The sequence below is a fragment of the Pomacea canaliculata genome, linkage group LG6 (assembly GCF_003073045.1).
Source record: "Pomacea canaliculata isolate SZHN2017 linkage group LG6, ASM307304v1, whole genome shotgun sequence".
Taxonomy (NCBI): domain Eukaryota; kingdom Metazoa; phylum Mollusca; class Gastropoda; order Architaenioglossa; family Ampullariidae; genus Pomacea; species Pomacea canaliculata.
The window spans coordinates 27,129,684-27,154,985 of record NC_037595.1 but is presented as its reverse complement, the minus strand read 5'-3'; the positions used below and the strand labels follow the sequence as shown (position 1 = coordinate 27,154,985).

At 40.6% G+C, this 25,302-nt stretch overlaps 1 protein-coding gene across 16 annotated transcripts in view; it reads right to left on the bottom strand.

The window, feature by feature from the left end:
* Nucleotides 1-25,302, bottom strand: part of LOC112567059 (ensconsin-like) — a 55,181-nt gene that overhangs the window by 25,820 nt on the left and 4,059 nt on the right. For 9 of the 16 annotated variants that reach the window (XM_025243554.1, XM_025243553.1, XM_025243556.1 and 6 more), the window contains exons 2-4: nt 7,772-8,077; nt 6,458-6,699; nt 3,552-3,843 (exon numbers count right to left, since the gene is read on the bottom strand). In XM_025243554.1, coding sequence (XP_025099339.1) covers nt 3,552-3,843; nt 6,458-6,699; nt 7,772-8,077 — 840 coding nt within the window. Of the gene's footprint in view, nt 1-3,551; nt 3,844-6,457; nt 6,700-7,771; nt 8,078-9,452; nt 9,613-10,158; nt 10,457-25,302 lie in introns of those variants that run through there. The other 7 variants (XM_025243564.1, XM_025243566.1, XM_025243568.1 and 4 more) reach the window with 4 other exon arrangements.

The following is a 25,302-nucleotide window of genomic DNA, read 5'->3' as shown; positions in this document are numbered from 1 at the left end:
GATTAGCAGGGAAAATCATACTCTCTACAGTTCATGAAGCTTAAATTACTCAAAGACTACAGAAGTTTGTTGAAACGTGTCCCTACAAATGTTGCAGGCATTTTTTTCAATGTATGCATAAAGGGAGTTTGAGGAAAAAATGTTATTTTGCGAATTCAGTTACTGCAGGAAAAAGTGAGGTAAATTATCTCCTGATAATCAACTATGTTTGCGTCTGACATTTCTGTGACATATGATTAGATTACATATAAACCCTTAACATTATATCTGAAATGATTACTACTCTTCTAATTTACAAACAACCTAACCCTATTCTGTGCTGTTTCTAACCAGTCTGTCCACCATTGCAAAATGAATTCTAAAGGTCACCATGCCAAAAGATAAATAATAAAAATAAAACCCTATTTAAGATCCTCAATCTAAAGCTAAAACATGACAAATCAGGCAGCATCAACAGAATAATTAGCAAGATAATTGCAGATCACATCTCTGTGGAAGAAATGTTGGCATTTCAATGTCTGAATAATAGGAAAGAGAGAAGACCAATACTATTCTAAACTGCAACAATGGTCATCCTTCTTGTTCTAAAATGCAAAAAATCATTATTGTACAACATTAAAAGAGCTATATTTTAAATGTTATGGACTGCTGTTAAAGAAAGATTCTTTGTCCTGCAACACCTAAGGCCAACATTCCTTCCTGCAGAGGTGCGCCATGTGACTTTCAACGTGCATGTGAGCCACAATAGAGTATCAGCAAATAAGTCGATTCCCTAAAACAATGTTGTGTATGCATCAAATATGCATAAAACCATTCTGCTGTACACATTACATAAACACACAGTGGATAAATGGGACCATGCCCTATAAATTGTCCAGCCGCAGTTCTAAGGGAGTGGGTCATGCTGATGTTGCAACTCATTAAGCAGAACAGTTAAAAGATCAAACTGAAAACGAGGGGACTCCAACTGTTGAGCAGTTGCATTGCAGCACTCTCCTGTTTAGTTAGTATCAAACAATGCAGATACAATATGAGCAAACAGTACATGCAAGCAAATTTTCAATAGGATTTGTGACTGCTGAATGAGCTAGCAAGCTTTCTAGCCAGATTAAGGCAAGTTTTTCCAGAAATGAATAACCACATTTTGGATAAAGGTCCTAGTCTTAACTAACTTTAATATGTCAAAAGTCTGGAAGTGGAGTGTTAAATATAACAAATTTGATCGCATATATCTGGTAGGAAGCAAACATGCAGCAAATGTGTCAACAAGCAGCACTGCTGAGGTATTTAAGGCACGAGTATCAAGACCACCTTAAATGCACTGAGAAATCTGGGTCTGTTGTGCAAGCATGAAAGGCAATGATTTATGTTGCTGCAGCTACATCACAATTTATCATTTGCATAGTTTTTTTACAAGCTAATAAAATCTGTTTTAATGTGTAGGGGAAATATTTTGTATAACTATGTATTATTCAGCAACAGCATTTAATTAAAAAAACCACCTGTATAATTGTGAGAGTAATTTAAATGAGATTTTGCAACCTTACTGCAGTTTAGTGTGCCACAATGCAAACTTCAGCTTCTTGTGGTCTTACAATTTAGTAAAATAAGAAAAAAGGAAAAAACAATAAGGTAGGGAGAATGAAAACAAATCTTATCAGATTACATAGGGCAAGGGATGAAAAACATCTCTATAGAAGAACATGCTTTTAAAAGTTTCAAGCACCAAGGCAATTCTGTATTACTGATGAAGCAGTGTTAGTAAAAAAACAACAGAAAGAAGAAAGCAAAAGTTAATAAAATGGATTAAAGTTGATTGGAAATAAAATGCATCCTTATAGCATAACTTAGAGAGTCAATCTTTTCCAAACTAAATAATTTCTACAGCAAGCAGTTTTTAAAAAATTTTCTCCTTTGATCAGCAGTAGCTGTTGGCAGTTATGAAATGTCTTCAAAGAATTTGCTAGAGGTTGCATTATCACTTTTCTCTATGTCCTTCAAATACACACTCTAATTATTCTGAATATTCAATAAATCAAATACTTTTATCTATTCCAAATCTTTCTCTATATCCTTTTCTTATGCAATCTTAGTAATAAAGTGATGACCTGCATCAGTCAACAAGCATCAGCTAAAGCTTCTATTCTCCAAATTGTTTTAAGTTTTTATTCTGCTTTTACAAATAACATAAAATGAAGGAATTTTTTTTTATGAGGCTTAAGTATCATTCAATGATGTCATCTTTCTGGTATGTATCATGCTTTTAGTTATTGAAAAAAAGTTCATTTCCTTTGCAAACTATATAAAATGGACATAATATCAGGTCAGTGCTCATTCCACAGGGTTTTTTTCTGCACAACATGCTTGTAAATATTTGCATCAAATTTAGCAGCTGCAGAAAACAGAACTGGTAGGCCTGTACAGCATGCCACTGGAGGTATAAAAGGTGAGAAGACATTTGAAAACATGTAGTACATCCATTCTTCTGGAAATTTAATTAGTTTAATGTAAGGGGAGAATGTGAGTGTACATAGCTGGGGAGGAGGAAAATCCCCTTTAGATACATTTCTACTTCCTTGTGTTGATAATGACAAGATGGTGCCCTTGTGGAATGTGTGTTTCATTCTTAACAAAACAAAGCGCCCAGTTTGATGAGGGTTGGATAAAGATAGAAAACCAAGCAACCACTTTTCAACACCTTCACCATTAGCTGAAATGCCACAAGCACAACATCCCTTCTCCTTGGGTCAGAAACAATTGAAAATAATTACTCAAAAAATGTTTCATGCATTAACTACACCCTACAAAATCTTGAGAAAAAAAAAGAAAAGAAAAAAATATAGCAATTTTCATTCATGATAACGTCAGATCATTTTCTTCTGTTTTCTTGCTTGCTCCATATGTTAAAAACTCTTAACAATAAAGTTACTGTCATTTCTAAATTTTACTTAATATTTCACAATTTCTAAAGTAAAATCTAGCCTTGTTAGAATGACTCTCAATAAGCTATGCTCTCAATATTGCCAGATTTTGATGCCAGGCTAACCATTTACTGCATAATGAAAGCATTTTTCAGCAAAAAGAAACAGCTTTTTTGTAAATCAATTAATTTTTCAATGTATACAGTACTGTTTTTATTAATGTAAAAAACATATTGAAAGAAGTTTTTGAAAGGAAGAAGAACAAACAAAAATCTGTGAAACGGGATATGAATCTGACCTACTTATCTAGAGTTTCAAGTCTGTACTTTTCAGAAAGGTACAGCCTGATATCTCCAAGCTGGCAACATTCATTTGGATTTGAGGAAGATAATATTGCTGGGTCCAAACCATTTACCTTCCTGTAAACCAAACCTGCACCACTTTCAGAGTTGGCAAGGGGAATGCAATGAAGCACCAGCAATTGACTTCCCCTTGACCAACCTCAAAGTAGACTTCCCCAACAGGGAGGAGCTAAGGCAGTGACATCCCCTAAAACAGTGTGATTGCCACACTATCATAGGATCAGTCAGCAGGTTTGGTCTGGGACGGTGTGAGTGAGAATGGACCTACCCATCCTGTTAATGTCAACACAACAGTGGCGGCGGATAGTGCTGCAAGCAGAAAGCGCTCGCCGCTGAGGGCGGAAGGAGTAATCCGAGTCCGACCCATTTGGGGAGCGGCGCATGAGGGCACTATGGGACGAGGATCGCCTTGGGCGCTCCATTGGCTGGCAGACTGCACGAGGCGTGGCACTGCCAAAGCCCAGACAGTGACTACGCCCACCTTTCTGGCCAGTTCTCCTCCACTGCTCGTACCGAGCCACACGTTCCTCGGCCTTAATGAGTAGTGTCTCTCGTCGACTCTGCACAAACAAAATTATATCAAAATTACTTAACAATACCAGGCCAATTTGTAGATGACGAAAATGCTGAAGCTACTATGTCAAAATTGTTTTACACAATACTTTCATTACTGCTGAGTGGTGATGTTTCCTGGTGATTAATGTGCTTGAAGTGAGAACCAAGGATGAAAACAACTCAAAGGTGGAAAAAGGACATATAAAAAGAAGTGTGTAAACCCTATGGAAGTTTTCATAAAGGCATTTCATATGTTAAAATGCAGCAAGCAACTTAAATATTTAAAATCAACAAAGTTTCTTCTTAGTTTCAGCTAACTTCTTGTTACATGCCCCATTCCATACCAATACAATAGGGGGTACAAGACAACAAAATTTCATCATCTAATTTCAGCACTTTTAAGATGGTTTCTCATAATCTCCTCTTAATACTTCCATCTTCAGATTTGTGTCATCTTTAAACAAAAATTTGTATCAAATTTGTATCTTCACTGCAAAAAGGCAATCATCTTTTTATTCCTTAAGATTTTACAATAGTGCTGATTGTGCAATCAAAAGACCAGATACCACCGACTGATCAGGGTTCATAAGAGCAATAGTTCCAACACTATGCAAATATCTGACAAGACACATAAGGTATGTTAGCAGAATCCCTATTTCACATGAATGAGTCTCCACTTATTCAGAAAGTTAATAACTTTAGAAAGTGTGTGTGCAAATGAATGAGCACATGAACATACATGCAAATGACATTTTAGATATCTCCAACTCTGCATTATCAATAACGAATTAAGCCATAGGTTCCTCCAACATCTGTCAGGTTAAGGATGCTATCAATCAGCGTAAACAGCTATACCGATACAGCATATCCTGACAGAGCTGTGCACAACACTTTTGCTAAAAAAAACCAAACCAAAAAACCCCCCAAAGAACAGGTACTGCCAGTTGTCATAAGAAGAGCTACAACTTACAATGTTCATACAGGTTTTAGTTATCAGACTCATAAACCTTGAATAATTTTATTAACAATAAAAGACTATTATGCTACATACCCTAAGACTAAGGCAACTCAGAACTGCCATATTTTGCAGTTTATTCTAAAACTAATTGGCCTTTCACGGCCATCGACTACAGTCTTAACTGTTGTCGAAAATCCTCCTTTTTCAAAATTGAACTTTCACTGTATTGGTGACAGGCGCTGCGCTCACACCAGGGCTTTATACACATACACAATGGGTCCTTTATAAGCAAAATGACAAGCAGCACAAGAAAAATCTTTCCCATATCCTTCTCCCACTCCTTTCATAAAAAAACCCTTCAAGAATACAACTGACAGAATGACTTGAAATTATCATTTAAGTTCAGCAGCATGGCAGGCTGAAAATTCAAATTTCTCTTTGGGGAAAAAACCCCTAAAACTTAAAAGACTGCTTCATTATTTCTTAGAGCGTAGGATGGTAGTCTCCATCAAAAGGTGGTTTCCACTAATGTGCATTTTACAAATGTATTATTAACTTGCAATTGATATCTTTAAAGACTAACCTGAATGGTTTGTGTTTTTTGCAGAAATCGGTAGATACAGGCAGTATAAACCTAGCCTGTAAATTTCAGCTTCCAAAGCTCATCTGTTAATTATCCACAACCAAAGTACAAGATTCATACCTATGGTCAATGAGTGCGGGTAACAGCATATTACCTCACGCTAGTGCACTATTCGCAACGTTGTTAACTGCTGGCAACCTTGTGAGTGGTGCACTAGTGTAATGTAGTACACTGTTACCAGCGCTTGATCACAGATGCAAATCGTAACAGATAGATAATTAACGGATGGGTTTTGGAGACTGAATTTTACAGGTTTGTTTTATATCACCTGTATCTACTGATATCTGCAAAAATGTCTTTAAAAGTCTTTCATTATGATGCAACAATAAGCTTTAAAAAAAACAAAAACTTGTGACCTTTAAAGAACAGGACCTCAAGCTGACACCCAAAGATGGAAGCAGCAATTATGCAAAATTGTAAATAAAATAGACAAGTATTTCATACATGTGCAGATGTAGACCACTAGACTTCAGGCTTTGTGTTGATTCATTCAAAATATGTACCGCCACCCCCCAACACACACACACACAAAATAGCAACAATAAACTTAAACTAGAATACCTGCTAGTGCCTACTTTATATTTAAGATTTCAATGTCTGTGTCTAAATTTATACGCAATCTTTTTGTACATTTTAGCATCCATCCTAGTGGGATTTACAACTCTATTTTTCAATAATGCTGCTGAACTTTGTGTGCTATTTGCCTAATGGCAATCACACCTGTGCTCTGACAGATCTATACAACAGCTGTTGCTGAGCACCAGCAGCTAAAGACCTGTGTCATCTTTCCTCTAATAAAAAAAACAAATACTATTTAGTAAATATACAACGAGGTCTCTGGCAGTAACACTCATCAGAACAGAAAGATATATTTTTATTAACTTTGATAGCATCAAGTGAAAAAGTCAACAGCTTTATCTAAAAGAGCAGTGATTCTACCAGAAGCAAAAGCAACATACAAATGTTTTAACTTAACAATCACCATGGACGTTACCAAAAACTTGAAGACTGCACTCACTCTGTCGGCATCTTCCTTGGCCCTCCTACGCTCCTCCACAGCAGCTCGACGTTCTATGTCGCGGCGTCTCAAGTCCTCAATCTTTTGGCGACGCATCTCCAGTTGTTTCTCTCGGTTTTCCTGCGCCTGCCGCTGCTGCTCCTGCAGTTCCACCAGCTTCTTCTTGCGCTCTTCTTCCAGCCGCTCGCGGGCAAGCCGCACCCGCTCTTCACGCTCTCGGTCCTTTTTGATGCGATCAGGATCTGCATTAAGAACCATCTCTTTGCAATGCTGATATAGAAGCATGTGTGGTGAACAAAATACTTCTACACTTAGTTTTGAGTAGAGAAAGAGAAAAATACTTCTTTGCATAAATGTTACAGCTCAATTGAGACCTTGACATATTTCTTTACACATACTCTGATATGTTACCTTACATCATCCAAATGACAATGAACCGGAGAAGAGGCTTAAAGAATAACAAAAAGAGTTATGAGCTGTAGAGAAAAATGCAGAGACAAACACAGCCTAAATATTTATGCCTATAGCATGACTATAATAGTGCAACTCAATCTATGACTATAAAGAAAACAGAATAACATATTTAAGAAATCTAGAAAACTCTTTACACACCCTATCAATGCTTGAAATACTAACTTCAACATTACCAAGAAATTATATTGTCAGCATGTTAGAAAAACTGCCTGATCAAAGACATTCAACTCAAATTGCTAGTCTCATACACGTGTGCTGCCATGCACATAAACACATTCATAACTAAGCCAACTACAATCAATGCAACAAACTAAACTCTCATATGGATAAAGTACTCACAGCACAATGACACAGCGAGGCATGTAAGCAAAAATGTATGACAAAAAATCTGATAGTGCATTATACAGAGGAAGCAGAAGTCAGGTGACAGAGGAGGGAAGAGGTAAAATTCATAAAAAAGAAATCATCTTTAGATATAACATTAATACTTGCAATGCTAACAAATTATATATGAACTTGCAAAGAAAATATGAGGACTAACATAAAGCTTCAACAGTACAAACAAGTAGGTTGAAGAGAAAAAGTGATGATGCAGTTAGTGTTCAAAAGTTAATTGCTCATCTCAAAGCATTAGTAACAACCAATGCTGGTTAAGTTTAAAAATTAATTTATTATACACCCATCTTAACTACTGTCAACCAGGAGGCCTTGCTCTTCAAAAGGGAGTGGGGGGCAGGCAAACGCCAAGCTGAACAACTTCAGAAGACCTTTCCCTCTGCCTTCATGCACAAGGGTTTACAAAAGCATGAGGACCACATTCAGACAGATTCTCATCCATACCTTTATGTTTAGGACTGATGGACACAGCTGACTGCGTATGCGAGTCCGATTCTCCAGACACACCTGATAGTCTGGTATCCACAGACTGAGTATCAGTCGCTCCCACACCTGATGATCTGGGATGTGGACTGCGCATTTTGCTTGGTGATGGACCAGAATCATCTCCCCCTCCATCCCTGCTAGATATCCCATCTGTGCTGACATCCTGCAGTCCTGGGGAGGACCTGGCGTTCATGTTTGAGTTGGTGGTCATACCTTGCTTTCGGCTACGTGGAGTAGAATGGCGAGGGCTTGAAGATGCATGTTCTGTCAATAAAGAATACAAAAAATATAGCATGTTAAATTACCTGGAAGTGTCCCTGAATTAGGAAAGAAAACAGATTTAGACAAACGGGTCACATAAACTGCTGTTTCAGCCTTTGTGATGAAATGGAAGATTACTGTTATCAGGACTGCAATCTGAAAAATAAGCTGCACAATTGACTGCATCCTTGAACACTGTCATGGAGTTTCATTTCTTAAGTTATAAACACATTCTAAGCAGTTTGTCTGATGGAATGCTGTTGCAATATCCCAGAAACTTTCGTTCCACCATTGCTCTCTGATCTGGGACTCAAAAATATCATGCCACTTTATTTTCGAATAAGCAAGGGAACATAAAAAAGTCAGTTGCCTAGTCAAGACAAGAGCAAACTAGCTGCAAAATGTTAACATCATTGCAGCCACATGGGTCAATGTGGGAGTGCAGAAAAATAGGATCAATTCTGAATGGTAACAGGTGTTGTAATAAAGACTGCACTAGTAAAAGTGAAGGCCACAGCTAAATAAAATGACTCATCTGTTCATAAGGCACACTTTGACTCCTCTGAAGTTCAGCCCAAATTATCTATCCTATTTTTCAATGTTTTCACATAATAACTCATTTAATGACAAATCAACGCAACTGAGCTATAGCTAAGATGTTTGCATCTGCAAGTGTAAACTATATAAGAAGAGATAAACATCTACTTGATCTTACACATTCAGACACCAATGAATGACTAGATTGCCCAGACAAAATACAGCAGACTTTAAACCTTATATGTATTGCTTCAACTAGTTAAGGCAGAAAATACAAAATATAATGTAGTTCCTAATACCGACAAATACTTTTAACAGTATGTTTTCTTTTTCTTTGGATTTTTTTTTTTTAAAGTGGTCTGATGAAATGTGAAAATGAAGCTATACTTTAACATGGTTAAGCTGTATTCACTATAGTTTCTGAAAGCCATATGTATGTGTGGAATATTTACTTCAGAACACTTATCTAAGCTCCTAACATTAATCAAGTGTAAGCAACTATACAAATAATGATTAAGCACAAATTTTTTAATGTCGAATACTTTAGAAGTATTGAAAAATAATAACCTATTCAGAACATTGGCGGAAAGTAATTCAGAATGCAATATAGCAAGACCTATATAATAATAAATGAAGATAAGCCACTCACAGTAATAACAGTAAACATAATATTAATATGCCATTTCTGAGCATAAAGTTTGCCACCACATTATCAACTATTATGAAATACTTGCAAGTATTATTTGTAACAGATTTTTTTTTAAACACCGGCACTATAACAGCAAGTGTCAACAAATATTAACTTCAGTACAAATCAAAACAAACTTTAAAAAATCCTTACAACATTCATTGTGTAAAGTGTGCGAAATGAAGGTATACTTTTCTGGTCTGGCAACGACATAACATTGTCACACAGCATAAATCCCCTCACAGCTGTCGTCACGAAATGACAAATATACTCATATCCTCCGTAATTAAAGCAACATGCGCCCCGTTTGTTTCCCTCAAATTTCAGTCACATGACAATGAGTTGCGCGCAAGACGTTCTTATTTAAATCCAGTTACGTGGAACAGCTTCCTCTTTAACCCTGATTCTGATAATCACTGAATCGTGAATACAGTCATAAATGCTTGGATGTTATTCTTTGACTTTATGACATCCAGGTGTGCTCTTTACCACATCTCAGTCCGACTCGTCTGCTCCATGTTATTTGTATCGACCAAGTTGAGGTCAAAGTAGGTCGTCTGCAATTCATTTGGCATATGCATGAAATGACCTTTCAAGCAAGAGTAGGACGGCATGTTAATTTGCTTTTAACGTGGTCTCTTTACCGTGATTTTGCGACTGAAGGAATATTGGCAACCGTTCTCATCGAAGAGTGCCACAGTCCAAGATCGTCTGAACGGTCAGCTATAGACAGCATGAGTAATACAGACGGGACAAAACATGACATATAGGTCTAGATATTTTTTATATAGGTAAAGTGCCAATCGATTAAAAAATACTACCTTTAAGCTAGTACAAATTAAATTAACTGAGTAGCTACCTTCGTTATTTAGGCCCTCTGATTTGGAGGAATCCGCCATTTTCGTTCTGGCATGACGTCAGGTTGAACAGGAAGTGCCTATGTGACAACTGCGCAAAGCGAGCGCGGCTAGTTTATTTTTTCTGAAAACGCAATCGCACCACGAGTCCTACCGGTGAATACTTTGTTTATAAGAGAAGTACCGGTTAAAATATTGTATAGTTAAATGATGCACATGTAAATTCCTTCCCATGGAAACGACTATAAGTGCTCACGAGTCCTGCCGGCAAGAAACAGGTGATCACAAACCAAGGGAAGTAATGCCGAACGACAAAATTTTTTTTTTCCTGCAGAACGTGTTTACCGCATTTTGTGTTACTAGCATCTTTCATACCTATTCTTGTATATATAAGAGTAGTAGTAGAGTAATCAAACGGAGTAAACGCTGTATCAAGAAACCATTTGTGATCCTTTCAATTGTACTCTATTACACTTATTTACACTTATATATATATAACGGTTCATGCAACCTCACCAGCTGGGTCTCCGTTCCGGTCAAGGTTAGTCGTTAAGGTGTTAAAGGTAAAGTGGGATGCAATGGAAGTCGATAATACAAGACCACTAAACTTACTTAAGAATCGAATAAATCAGAGATGTTCTGAAGAAACCTATTGTGCGTAGTGTTTTAAAGAACGAATAATAAAACTAAAGGGCCAAACAAAATCCTCTAAGAAAAAGTTTATATCAACATATATATTTTAAGCCGTGACTGGTGATCCAACAATGAGGTGAAGAGAGTCATAAAATGAGCTTTAGATCATAGACAAATGTAAAAGTATTTACTAGCTTGTCGACCGTGATATCCAAGTCTGAGCCCTTGCATTCGCACGTTGGGGGTGATCGAGTGAAGGGGCGTGGGAATCTGGGACCGGGAAAAAGGATGGCGAGGCATGCTGACACGAGCAGGGGAGTGAGAGAGACGAAGTATACAATATCTAATCTGTTCATGTTCGGTCTCTAATGTTTAATAACGGCATTGTTTTGAACTACAGTGGTCATTGTTGTGGGTTACCTAAGTGACTGTGTCGTTCACGCTACTCATACACTAAAAATGATGGATGAATATGTTGAAAATGTATTGTGGAGAATGTCGATCGTTTCTGCGGACGGAGATTGTGATAGTGGTGGCAGTGTAAGATGTTCTTGTGGTGGACATTTTCTGATGTGAGAAGTTAGAAGCATACTGCATGCAAACAGGACAGTTTCCTCTCCAGCTGCGTCTGGGCTTAGCCCTACGTGGAATTTACGTCAAGTACACAACGACCGGATCTACAACAACTGCACAGCACGAAAGTTGAGTGGCTAGCTGCAAGCGCATTTCTATTTTCAGCACATTATATCATTTTCTCCAAACCCTGACGGGAGTAAAACCAAATAAAAATAAGTCAAAGCAAACAACCGACGAGAATAACCCATCATTATATGGGGTTCTGACACAGTTAATGCCCCTTTTCATCTTTGGTGCATGGAGATTCTTTTGCTCCACCTGCAACTTCCGGGGTTGGACGTGAGGCTAACAATCACACCCCATAAAATAGCCCCTGCTACAGTAACTGCAACTACAACACTACCACAGGTCCACAACAAGAGCCTGGACAGGAGGATCCCTCTTCGGAGGGGCCTATGACGCGTGTTGGCGAAATCCATCGGGAAGTCAGCTCACCGACCCATCTTCTCACGGCCAAGGCAAAAACCAGGATAGGGTTCTAAAGATTGTTGTGTTGCAGTAAGCTTGACACCTCACACCTGTCGAGAAATCCTCCCCGACCCACACACACAAGCACACACACACAGCCCACAAAAGCTCTTGCGTCACATACTAAAAGTGTTAAATGTTGGAAACATTTGTGAGGGGAAACAGTATTTGTACTTCCAGAACACTATAACAGATGATTTGTCAATGTAATGGTTGATTGTGTGTGCTCAAAGGCTGCAAGGTTGACAGGCATTTCAGCAATGGACGGAAGCGAAACTGCAATGTTCTGACGATGCTGTATTCTCCATTGAATCCGACTCTCCCAAAAGCAGTGAGGAAAAAGAGGAAGACAAATGGTATAAACGTTTTTCATGTGCATGAAACAGCGAATAAAGATTTTACTGACGATGTCAGACTTTGACATTAGTTTCAACTTTAACATAAAACCCAACCTAGTCCCTTAAATGTGCAATTTTATAGTTCGATAGTCATATTGGCCTATATCATTCCCCGCCGTGAAAACTTCGAAAAACCTGGCTACATATCTAAATTCTACACTGTATCAGATTCCCACCATCATCACCATAATAATTATGTAAAAGGTCTTCTTACCCTAATCACCACAGGGACAGCTTAAGTGCGTTCACTTAACATCAGGTGAAACAACTGCGCGACTGGTTGGTTCTCTGCAGATGGAAGCTGATCCTGGAAGCTGCAGCATCCATGACACCTCGCGGAATTGAACTGTTCGAGCGATTGTGTGCGGTGCGTCAGTGTTGCCGCTGCATGAGCGGCTAAACAGCATGCTGGGTGCGGTGCAGCTGATCCAAGTTGTTCATCCCAATCAGCACTAAGGTCCGGTGAGTGCACGGGGTGGGTGGAAGGGGAGAAGATACCTTTTGATTTATGTTCTGGGGCGAAAAAAATGACGGATGCTCAGTCACGCACGTACATCTCCACATAACTGTACACGTGGCTGGCAAGCACGCATTACTGGATCGAGGTTTCCAGACTGGTGTTGGATGGGTGTGCCAGTGAAAGCTACACAAATGCTGATGCGGCCTTTGTGGTACGCATCATTGACAACGAGACTTGGCATCGTCTCCACTGGCATTGATCATTGAGCTCTTCTGTAAGATGTGTCAGACCAAGGACATCGTCAGCGTCTGGTATAATGATGAATTAACAAATCCCCTTGAACTAGTGCACGCCCACACACACAGATTGACAGGAAACAAGAAACACGAAGGGAAGAAAGAGAGATATTTATATATCGTATTAAATTATTGCGAATTTTGATGGTCATTGTAGGATCGGTTCTCGTTGCACCTTTTCTGATACCTGGCCTCTCCAAATGTTTGGCACAACTTGAGTTCAGTCTAGACTCATCATCAGTTCAAGTGTGCTTTCCAAGAGGTGGGTAATAAACCGAACGATTCGGAGAATATAGTTCAGTGCGTTACCAAAAAAAAAAAAAAAAAAAAAATACCAGCTTCAGGCAGGCGGGAGTTTTGTACTGCATTTTGAGTGAGTCTTCTTATACCTCGTAGAAAATAACAAGAAAAATAATGTCACACTGCTTTGTTGTATTAGGAAAGTAGGCAATGAATCGCATCTTGGTAGAGAATAACACACTGACACGGAACCTCTGACATCGATATTGTACAAGACAGCCCACACATGCCGGCTGGCTTTTCTCTCTTCCACCAGTCGATGACAGCAGCCATGCACATGCTGGAAATGCACTTTAGTGAGCCTCACGAAGGGTAATTGAAGATAACCACGGTGTGCGTGTGCTCACCGTCTCTATAACTCAGATCCGCCAGTCGCATAATTTAAAAAAAAAAATTATTTTTGAAATCGAAGGTTTACCTGATAAAACCAGTGAAAGGGAAGAAACTGTTGGGCGGAGTGCTGGGAGGCGCCACGATGCTTTCTTTGATTTTTGTAGCTTGAGGGTCTGTGAGATTATTGACAGCCCACAAACGTCCCCGACATTTTTACTTTTTTTTTTTTGTACTTTTATTCTTCTTCAAATTTATTCTTGTCTGTCTGTCACAATACATGTTTCACTAGCCTACCTGTTGTTTGACCTGTGGCAGCAGCAGTAAGCTTGACATCTCACACCTGTCGAGAAATCTTCCCCGACCCACACACACAACTAAGCACGCACGGATTGAAATAAACTGGACGCTACTAGACAAGCAAGTATGCCATTATAATTCGAGACTCAAGGCTAGCACATTATGGTCCACTGCCCATCCTATCTATCAACAAGTCTGAAAAAAATCCAGACATACTGTTTTCTTACATAAGGGGCGGAACGTTGGCCTGGAGAAGAAGAAGGAGGGGATATGCTTTGGCCTGAAATGTAGGCACACATTTCTGCCAAGATATGCTGGAACCTGTTCAAGAAGCCACAAGCTAATGAGATGTAAACACAACAACAACACACATACACTGCACGCGTCCAGCATTTATGACACTTATCTCTAAACGTGCTTAGTGCCTCGCGTAGAATAAACTCACGCGCGTGTATACCTTGCGTCAGACACTCGAGCAGGTTGAGAGATAAGAGCATGAGTGTTTGACGTGTGCAGCCTGTGTGTGTCTGTGTGTGTGTTCCCTCTACGGTCTGCAGTCTGACAAGCTGAGAACATAATGAGCTGTGTGTAGTGGATCGCACCACACACTAACAAACGGAAGCGACCGGTCTCTAGCGCCTCGCCAGCCACAGCTGTCGTCAAGGCAACGCCTGATGAATATATTAAAAAAAGGGAGGCACGCGAGTTGACTTCTTTCAGTTGTGGCGCCATTGTAGCTTTACAGGTTGTGGATTCAATCTCCAAGTAATCTAACTTCCCCGGTGGCCATAATTTTCCTAAAGAAGAAATGAAAGGAGAGATTTTTTTTTCATTTTTCCCTCATGTGGCTGGCGCTAGAATGGCTGTTATTTCCAGTTAAACAATAATTTAGAAAAGAATCATTTTTTCTGATCCACAGGCTTATGCATCAATGGTTTACAAATCGAGCATATACCTCATGGCTGCCAATAAGATTTAATACCTGTCACAAGAGAGGGTTAGAAACTGTTTTCATTGTGAGTTAATAGTGATGTAGCCTTCATGTTGCGTTTTCGTATTTAGAGATCCCAAATAAATTATGATAGCTGGCTAGCTCCTAAAATATAAAAGCATAAATTAAGAGCAGCTTCAAGAGAGACCCTAAACACAGGCTGAGATATATTTAGAGACCTTCATCAAGTAAGCATCTATGGAGAGCCCATATACAAGAGACTAGAATCGCTGATGTTCCGAAGCATAAAGATAATTTCTTTCTGTCTTTCTCTGTCTCCTTTCACTTTATCCATCAAGTTTTTTTTTGAACTGTTTTGTGTAATATATATTTACTACTCTGCGGTAAAATAAGTGAACTAAATGTTGCACTGGATGTTGGAAAGTTGGGTCCAAGGAATCCATTTATTGAGACCGCTTGATGTAGGCAACGTGTCCCGGCTGACCTGCCCCAACCTCCTTTTGATGGCGTGTCTGGTCCCCCGGCATGAGTCACGCCGTGTCGGTCACGCCATTTGAACAGAACCGTTTGACAGATCCTCGAGTGAGATCAGCTGCTTTGTCCATCACAGTCTGTAGACTGGAAGCTTCGGCATTCACAACACTCTTCGTTAATCTGATCAGCGATACGACTGATGGAGGTTTTACTGGGGCCTGTTGGTAGCCGACATTAATTATAGCTTTATCACAGCGATTCAACATATAATATGTAGGTCGCTGAGGCAACAATGAAGGAAAAGGAAACTACGTTTATAGGCGTGCAAATGTTGACACAGAACTGCAGCCCCTCCCAAAGCTGTATAGACATTATTGCACACAAATTGTAGGTCCCATTCTCTCACACAAAGCATGTTCAGGGAACTGCCTCCTGCACATAGACCTGCCAGAAAGTATTGTAACAATTACATCTGTGGTTTGGGCAGCTAAGCCAGGCTATGACTATGCATCTACCTCTTTTGATGTTTGGCCAAGGGTGATAAGACCGCCTGATGGAGAATGCGTCAACAACGCAGACATCGCGCCATCTGATGATAGCCGTCTCTTGTGCTCAGCAATCGTTCACACACACTACCTGCAGAATTGCATTGGAAATGGATTGAATTCTATTGAATTTGTTTCTCTTTTTTTGTGAAATATTACGAGGTTTGAGGTAACATCTCACCATGTCTGGAAGCGCTGGCTGGGTCTGACTTCTGAACAATTCATTTGCAGTCAGAAAAAAACACTAGCTTTCGTGACATTTGTTACTGTTGCCGATGAAGAAGCAGAAATCCTTATTTAATTATTTTTCTTCTTCCTGTAACATCAGCCGTATAACAATCTTGACTAAATACTCTGAGAAAAGCCTTCTAGCCACCTGCATCTGTCAAGAAATATATTTACTTGTATTTGGCGGACCCCATCAGAAGTAGCTCTACGCCAACACATGTGCACAATTTAACACGAACATTCATATTTTAGCTACATGTTCCTACAAAAAAACAAACAAACAAACAAAAAACACATGCACAGCAGTTCAAGATTTCTTTTGATCTGAAGAACTCGAATGCCAGCAGTGTGGTGATAAGAAAAGACTTCCCCACCTTAACCCGGTCAAAGAAATGAAAGGATAGAACCATCACATTTTATGCTTGTGTTTTATCGGTGCTGAATGGCCGCCGTATTTTGTAAATGTTCCCGAAGTAAATCATCATGTCGAAGGTTCGCGGCTGAAAATAGCTTCTGGTGACGCAGGTACGTCTGCCCGACAGTGAATGGGTGCGTGGGTGACACATTTGCACATTTGCCATCTTTTCCAAGCTCTTCCATTTCAGGAAAATGCTCTGATACTTCTCTGGTGGCAAGTGTCGAAAGACCTTGACAGCTGCTTGGCTTCCCCTCACCCCTTCTACCCGTCCACTCCACCAGTGAACCTTCGATCTTCAGAAGACTTTGTGGGACTGCAGAGAAGGTGAGCGGTTGGCTTTACACAGGTCAGTCATCGGGTGGTAATGGTCTTTTAAAAAGGCAGAGAGAATTATCTGCAAAAGACACACTTTTGGGGAGAGGGTTGAGAATCAATTCTATCAATTAAGGTGTGGACATACCCGTATGTTCGCAGTTTTGCTGCATACAGAGTAAATGTCTTTCTTTATCGAACCACCAGGAAGGTAACAAGAAGGCAGAGGTAGAGGGAGGTATATGCACTTTCTAAACGTGCGATGGAGGATGGGAACAGTTTGGCAAGAGCTTTGTCGATCTTCGATCCCAGAGCGAATGAAAGAAAGACCAGCCAGCAGAGGCTTGACAAAATCCATTAGGTAGGACGTAATGTAATCTTTTCGCTTTCTCTGAGTGTATGAGAGAGAGAGTGTGTGTACTGGCACTAAAAACATTCGTGAAACTCCGACCTTTCTGGAGCTGAGGAGAAATTCCAGAGAGGGGGAAAGAATGCGAAGGAACCAACGATATCTGTCTGTAATACGTCTGCAGGTCTTTGTGAGATTCAGCACTAGAAGAAGATAGCCGAGGGGTTATAAAGCACTGGAAGCTGGAGGCGCTCACACTTGGTAGTTCGATCCCCCCTATGGCGCAGCGAACCGCCCACCTCCACCCGATCCAACTGTGGGTGCCTGACACCCGAGAGGAATGAGGAAGATAAGGCAGTGAGGAAGATGGGATGGGCACTGACCTCACTCCACCATGTACACAGAGAGAGAGAGAGGTCAAGTCCTGAGGTCACGTGTGTTAGCATTATACGCCTAATTAACACGTGATGTAGAAAGTCTCTCATCCCAACTGTGGGACAAAGACGCAGTGTTCCGTTATCCACCTGTCATCGCATTGGTGGTGAGTGTGTCCCACCTGCCTGCAGGTAAGACTCGGCTGAAAATAAAGCACGCACGTCTGCACCCGCCTACAGTGCACGTCACAGCACGTGCGCGCGGAGCACTTTGACCTTCAGACATCGAAGATGCATCCCGCGATGCTGCATTCCTTGGGCCTGACTGTTTGCCCTCACCGCTTACCCTCACCGTTTGCGTAGTGTCCCCATTTAGAAATACTCTTTTGTTTGTGTGTGTTTTTTTTCTTCTTTAAATTTTGCAAGCACAGCGAAGAAGCAGCCGACCGACCTGTCGTGAAACCGTCTTCGTCGGCTCTACACAAACAAAGCAAACATCACATTCGGTCCATTTAATCAGAATCCAGCGGCAGATGTGATATATAATCGTATGCTGGCATGTTGGAACGAGAAGTGGAAGTCATATTTACTTACTCTCTAGAAAACAAGATAAAAATATCCCTTTGAGTTTATTATTTCCTCCTATTTGCTCACCACCTCTCATCAGTCTTTTCTTCCATAGGCTTCAGTACTTGCTGCAATTTATCTACCCCATCCTATTTTTGACTTGCAAAGGTAAGTTTATGGCAGTATCTTCAACTATGTTTGAAGTGTTGTCTCTAGACAGCTTATCTGACACTTTCAGAAAGAGAAGTGTTTCTTCGCGCAAGCACTTACTGGGAAAGTATGCTATCCATCTGCTGGATGCTATCCATCAGTTCAATTTTCATCAGGTTATTTTCTTAACGAATCTCACAACCATCGTCTTTTCTTTACATTTTGCTTCAAAATGGTGTGTTGCCTTTGGATACACTATTGAAAACGAAGGATTCTAAATAACATTTCTGTGCAAAGGAAGATGGTCTACGCAGGAGTTTTAGTAAATGTGAAAGATGTCAGAGATTAAAAATCTTTATTTGAAATTTTATCAGTTTTAATTTAGTCTTGTTTCCAAATAAAGCTTAGCTTATGATCGCCAGTTCAAGCATGCACGCAACTATGAAGATTACAGATTGTGATAATCTGCTTCCCCACGGACCCAACCAGCTTTGAAGATGTGCGTTAGAAGAGTGCATAGCATCTTTTCTGTTAAGTCTGATTATTACATTTCTGCTAGATTGGCTCGTCACTTGATCCAGCAAGCAACAGGATCCAGAGTTCCTAAATTGAAGAAAGGTTAAAAAAAAACTCTTCCGTTTTCTTTGAATTTGCACATGCGCAATGGCTGAGCTTTCCAATGCCGATTGAATTTTGCATGCAAATGCGCCTCTCTTCTTTCAGCTGAAATTTTGGCGAAAGCATTTCAAAGGAATACTTTGATTTTCTTCGGAGGAAGACAGTAAGGTATTTGTACATGCTCACTTTACAGAAGGAACTTCCAGTGGACCTGCATGCCAAGGACTGGCTTGAGACATTTAGAATGGGCGGACGAGAGAGGTAGTCATCTACAAACACATGTGACCGTGGATTTAAGGTAAACCATCCCCACATCACAGTTAATCCGAGCACAAGGTGGAACAGCAGTAAACTACTACAAGGATACCACAGTTCAGTCCTATCGAACTGGAACCAAATCATTAAAAGACGACTGTTCAGTCAGACGAATAAACAATGCAAATCATGGTAGAATAATACGCAATTTCAGTTAAGTAATCTCTACTATCCGCCCATATTTGTACTGGCGAGGGTGGCAGTGTAATGAGGGCATGTAGTCTCTGTTGTGACATGGACATGTGTAGGTGGATTGCTGTCTGTCTGCCAAGACCAAAACTTAGCCTCTTGCAAAGTTAGTTACTGTTAGTCTCGGTGAACCTAAGCAAAGAATGTGAATAAACCGGAAGCTTTGTCGTCTAATGCCTCGTTTTAGTAGCTAATCTTAAATGTGAATAAACCGGAAGCTTTGTCGTCTAATGCCTCGTTTTAGCAGTTACCTGGAAAAAAAATGGTCTGCCAGCAGTCTCGCAATACAAGTTCGTGGTTGTGATAAACCTTGTGTAGGCAGAAGTCGGGTGGAGGATCCACTGTGGGCGAAAAAAGTAGAGTTGGCAAGACAACAAGGTGAGACCGTGCTTCACTCACCGACTCGTTTGCACTCATGCAGCAAACCAGTGTTAGAATGTGTACTGCACTTCAGCCACGCACTTGCCATAAAACTATTCACTACACGCGCAGCCACGCGCCTTCACACTTTTTTCCACACACTTCTCTATGCCTGCCATCTGTGAATGAGGTGCGTTACTCACCGCAAACCCACGCTTGGTCATGCCATTAAAGACCGTTGCTAAGCCCCCATATACTTAATCGCCTGAAAATTGCGGCCCTTTCCCTCGCATAATTAGCAGTAAATTATCTACCCTTTCCAGTTATCCTTACATCCACCGATGTCATCGCCTGTTGGCTGCAGGGTTTTTTCTTCCAAGCTGGCCTTTGTCCTGTCTATAAAAGTGAATTATGAGTGCGGCTGGTCCCTACGGGCGATTTGATGTATGAAAATGCTAATAAATCAGTAAGCCCCAGGTTCTGAATCACGTGGGTCGGCTGTTTCTTGGTGAAGGTGTTTTGTATTGTCTCTTTATCTTAGTGTCAGAGATAGGTGATAGGTAAATGCCAGAGTGTGTTATTTAGTAAGGTTATTCGCACTAACCCTCTTCGATAAAAGTTTTGAAACAACGAGATGCAGACTTACAGTGGACAGTGCCCAACCCCCCAATGCACGGTTATCTTGATTTTTATTTTATTTCTGTATCAAACTAGCTAATCCAGTTGCTGACGTGGACAATCTGGGAACAAAATGATTCGATTCTTCTTGTTTCTAGTCGCCCCCTGTGGATCATAGGGCCGCAAATGATTAGATGATGGGAGCAATTTTTTGTCTTCGACAGATGGTCGTTATCTCCAGTTGGCTTCAGTGCAAATTCCATGAGTTGTTGTCCTGGCGGCCTCAAGACATCTTTGAAAACAAACTAAACATTTCAAGAGTATATCTTGCTACCTTCGTCGCAATTCTCGCTGAGGAGAGATAATTACTGACATGTGATCATCAGGATCAAATGTCTTTCACACCCATCATATCCTAACATGCACTTTGCACACCCCATGCTAATCAGGGCTAGTGTAGGGGGACATCCCATGCTTACCTGTCTGCATAAGACCCATTACTACGTCACAATCACGTGATAGCATCTAGGCAAGCAGTCTGCACCATCACGTGCGGTATTAAAGCGGCGGATAGCCTGGGGTTTACGACAAGAAAAACGGAGCGAATTTCAATAAACCAACGGCTCATATTCCCGACGACTACACTGTGAAACCTGAAGCAGCCCAAAGGGAAAGAGAGAGGGATGCATAACATAACTTTAATTGATATCCCCTGAAAGGCAAAGTTCTGTGTGAGTCATTACAGCAGTGAAAAGTGGGGATGTGGTAGGGTGGGGGAATAAGAAGGTCAGGTGAGGTGATGATGGGAGTTGGGTGGGGGTGACGATAGTAAATGTCCACATATCCTCTTCAAACTCGCGACATATATTCCGATACAGGTTGACAATGTGCTTTGCTATCAGCGACCTATGTCCGAAGGGGAGAACCTGTCCAGCGACACCAGCGGCCTGGTTTATATTAATGTTGAGGACATACGTAGGGTCAATGTATTCAGTTATCAATTATACCATCTTTCTCTGGCCTCATCCCCCACCTGCACGCCTCCCCCACCCTCCACCTTCCCCAACACAAACACAACACACGACCGGATCTTTCAGTACTAAAGTAGAGAACATTATCTGTGACTCGTGACTCAGTTAAATTGATCTCTCACACTGAAAAAACAACTTCTTCGTTCAATAACTGTAATCATATATAATGCCAAGATGTCTTCTTTGCAATTCTCTATCAAAACCTCCATAGTTTTTATAATATCCCCAGTTTCGTATTCCAGAGTTTCCATTTCCGTCAGGTGACTTTTCCTTTTTGAAGTCCAATTCACTTGCCAAAGATGCTTTCGCCCACTCGCCACAATAATTGTCCTCCGACAAAGAAACAACCTCCTTTCTCCCGAATTTCTCCATAAAACTTCAAATTAAAGAGGGAAGTAACATTACTGCTTTCACTCTTGCCATTTGAACCGCTGCCTCACCTCTCAGGTACCCGGGGTAGTCGCCTCTGTTCTCTGCGAGTAACTCGATAGCATGCATTAGCTACTTAGCTCCGAGCACTAAGACGACCAGCTGAGTGCCTCGAGCTCTTTCGCAAGACAAAATAAAATGTCAGACGGGAGAGTGCGATTTCCTCGCAGTTTTGACGAAAGGTCTAAGATCTGGCTTCAGATGAAATGGAGTACAAAAAAAGACAGCTCTACCCTTTCAGCCATCATCTGTCTGGAATTTCTGCCACTGTCGTAGTATATCCCTCACATACTCTCAAGCAACTCAGCAGACGTTCCATTTACAGCTAACTTTGAGATCTCCATTACTAGCTAAAAATGTAAAAATTCGTTAGAATTGTTTCTTTTCCTTTTCATCGGAAGTTTGCTCTTTTGTTTGACATTGCTTCTAGAAGCTAGTTTAATGTTTAAAGGGGCTATATACTCGATAGAAAAAAAATATTTTAAATGCATTATTTGAGTTAATTGCAGTATAAGCTAGATTGTTATAACTGTCAGGTTTTTGGCTAGTAATGAATGGTATGTGTTAGCTTCTGGCACTGTTTCGAAGTGCTCTGCGAACGTTGGCACAGTTTCGTCAGGATGCTGGATGCTGATTTGCCTAATTGAAAGTCATTCCACCGGAAGAGGAGTGAACTGTTGCGGAACATGGGTACTAAAGATACACGTGAGCTAGAGAAATCAGAGTACGACACTTATATTTTCAAATGGGCATATATATATTAGATATTATATAGAATTTACACTGTATGGTTAATGGGTATATGAATGTCTCAGTCCACCACCACCCTCAGAAGATGAAAGAATAAAATATTTTGTTGTATCTTTTGACTGTCTTCTTTTGCTTTTCTGTCCTGAGACCGGGTGAAGCTAATAATTGCAATCTGAAGATTGTATAGTTTGATTGACTGCTTGCATTAATCAAGGCTGTGCTCATCTGAGGAGGGTATGATGTCGGTTTTTATTATTTTTTTAAATATACTTGCCAAACGAACAAAGTCTTATCTTGGCCAATGAACACCTCTCACTTCCTAAAACAAGATGAATACATTTCAGTTTGAGTGAACACAGCATGCGTTTCCATGACAATAACACCGGCTTTATATACAGTCTATGGAAATGAATTTATTTGTAGTCTCAAACAGAATCTGGGCTCAAGAGGAGTGTGTGGGTGTGAGGGAGAGAGTGCTGGAACTACATGGCTATTCACTGCGCATGGTGACAGACTTGACACAAAGACAAGGTCGGCCATGTGCAGAAATGATTACGCGGGACCACGACACTTGCATTGACTGTGGCACACTAAGCTCTCGGGAGTTCAGTGATAGCGAGGTAGGAAATAAAGCCATTCAAGTTCTGCCCCACCAGAAAGGCAGGACGATGATCTCTTGCCAATTATTCCACTGCCTTGGAAATGGAGAAGGAGGGTCGGATTTGCAAGAGAGCACCTCCCTGGTGCACCCCTAAAGAACTACTGGCAAAGTAAGACGGTGCAAGTTTGCCATGTTGGCCACTTGACACCGTAAGGCGGTGATACACAAATATAAGGCCATCCTTCAGGACATCCTAGAGGGAGTCCGCTGCCGAGGTCGGCGAACATATAACAGAAGACAGACCGACAGACCCGCTCTTCGCCACTTAGCAAAGACCGTTATGGCCCACTATGTCAGCTGATGGATTCGTCTAGGAGCTTAGTTTCTTTTTTCTTTTGACGGACAGAGTAACAGATATGTGACGGAATGAAAAAAATACAGAAGCGAAACAAATAACAACGACGAGACGGTTTCTGCACATTCTAATTATAATATTACCGTATGCCATAAGACCTGTGGACAATATGTTTTGGATATAGTCATGCAATGAAATTCATCATTGAACTCAGCCAGGAGGCTTCTACATAGAACTAAAATAGAGAAAGAAGAGGTGGTCGCAGTGTCAAGGAAGCCTCACACCTGAGAAAAAGGTTAAGCTCTTCAGCATTCCAACGGCAACGTGAAAACTGTGTGCCAAGACAGATTTAAGTCGAGGCTTGTGGATCATACAAGACCTCGCTATGTGAATGTGCCCCCAAGGGTGAGATTAATAGCAGGGCTGTTCATCTTAAAGGTTTACAAGAGTGGGAAACTTTTTTTCTTGTTGGCAAACGACTGGATTGAACGAGCCACCATTTCCCCAAATTTGAGTCAATAACTCCACAAGTCTTCTCTTCTCGAGATGCCAGCCTACAAATATCACCGAAAGAGATCATATGGGTAACAATACATGCATCCTTGAATACCTATAAGTAACATATGGTCTCAGACCTCCCACTGGCAGCAGCTTTGACCGCCTTGACAACCTGAACGTATCCATGTACACTCATGACGTCACGACTTTGAACTCGTTTTTATTGGGTGTGACGTTTGCAGGTCTGAATCTCGGAAATTGAATTTGTTTGGGTTGGGGAACGAAGGAATATTTTTATCCAGATTTGGGGAGGGAGGAGGGAAACCATTGCGACATGTTATTTATCTTGACACTATCCCCTGGAGGGGAGGAGGACTTTTTGCCACAAAATTTGATGATAACAACGGGGATAACAACAAGATAACAAGTGGAGACTGTACCGTCTTAAACCAAACTTTCGACAAACTTGAATTTTTTTCAGTGTTGCAGTTCCGTGCTCCCATGTGTGTGCTTGCAGTCTTTTTTGCTGGGCCATTACATAAATAGAAGACAGCAGCTTCTGCAGGCTGCTGTCTTCATTGATAAGAAATTCTCTGCCCTTCCCATTGGAATGCAAGAAGAACAAGCTCGTTCTTTCACTCTATTTATAAAGTGCATCTCTGCACCGATGTGCAAAGGTAGACGGCTCTTTCTCTTTTATCTCAGCGCGAGGGATTAAGCACATCCGGTTGTGGTGTGGGCATGCGCAACAGCAAATCTTACTCTACGTGTTATAATATCGATCTTATTCGAGAGTTAAACACACTTTGTCTTCAAAGTTCATTTTAGATGCAACATATGTGGAGACACATAAACTGGAAAAAGGGACATTATTAGAAAAAATTTAATCTGGTCATCACCTTTATCTATCTCAGCAAGGAGACGCTGAGCTTAAATGACTGAAACAACAAGGACGACAACAAAAGCAGTTTTTTTACGGCTATCAAAAAAGTTATCTTATTTCGTGACTCAAATTCTAAACACCATCATCGGTGGGTTTTCATAGGGAATACAAATGTGTTTTTCCTCAGGTGAGGTTCACGTATATCTGAGGTTGAAAGAACCTACTAGTGTACAATTTTCACAATAGGAGATAATAAAATAATTTTATGAACCAGTAGTGGTAGTAAATACAGGACTTGTTTGTTGCTGC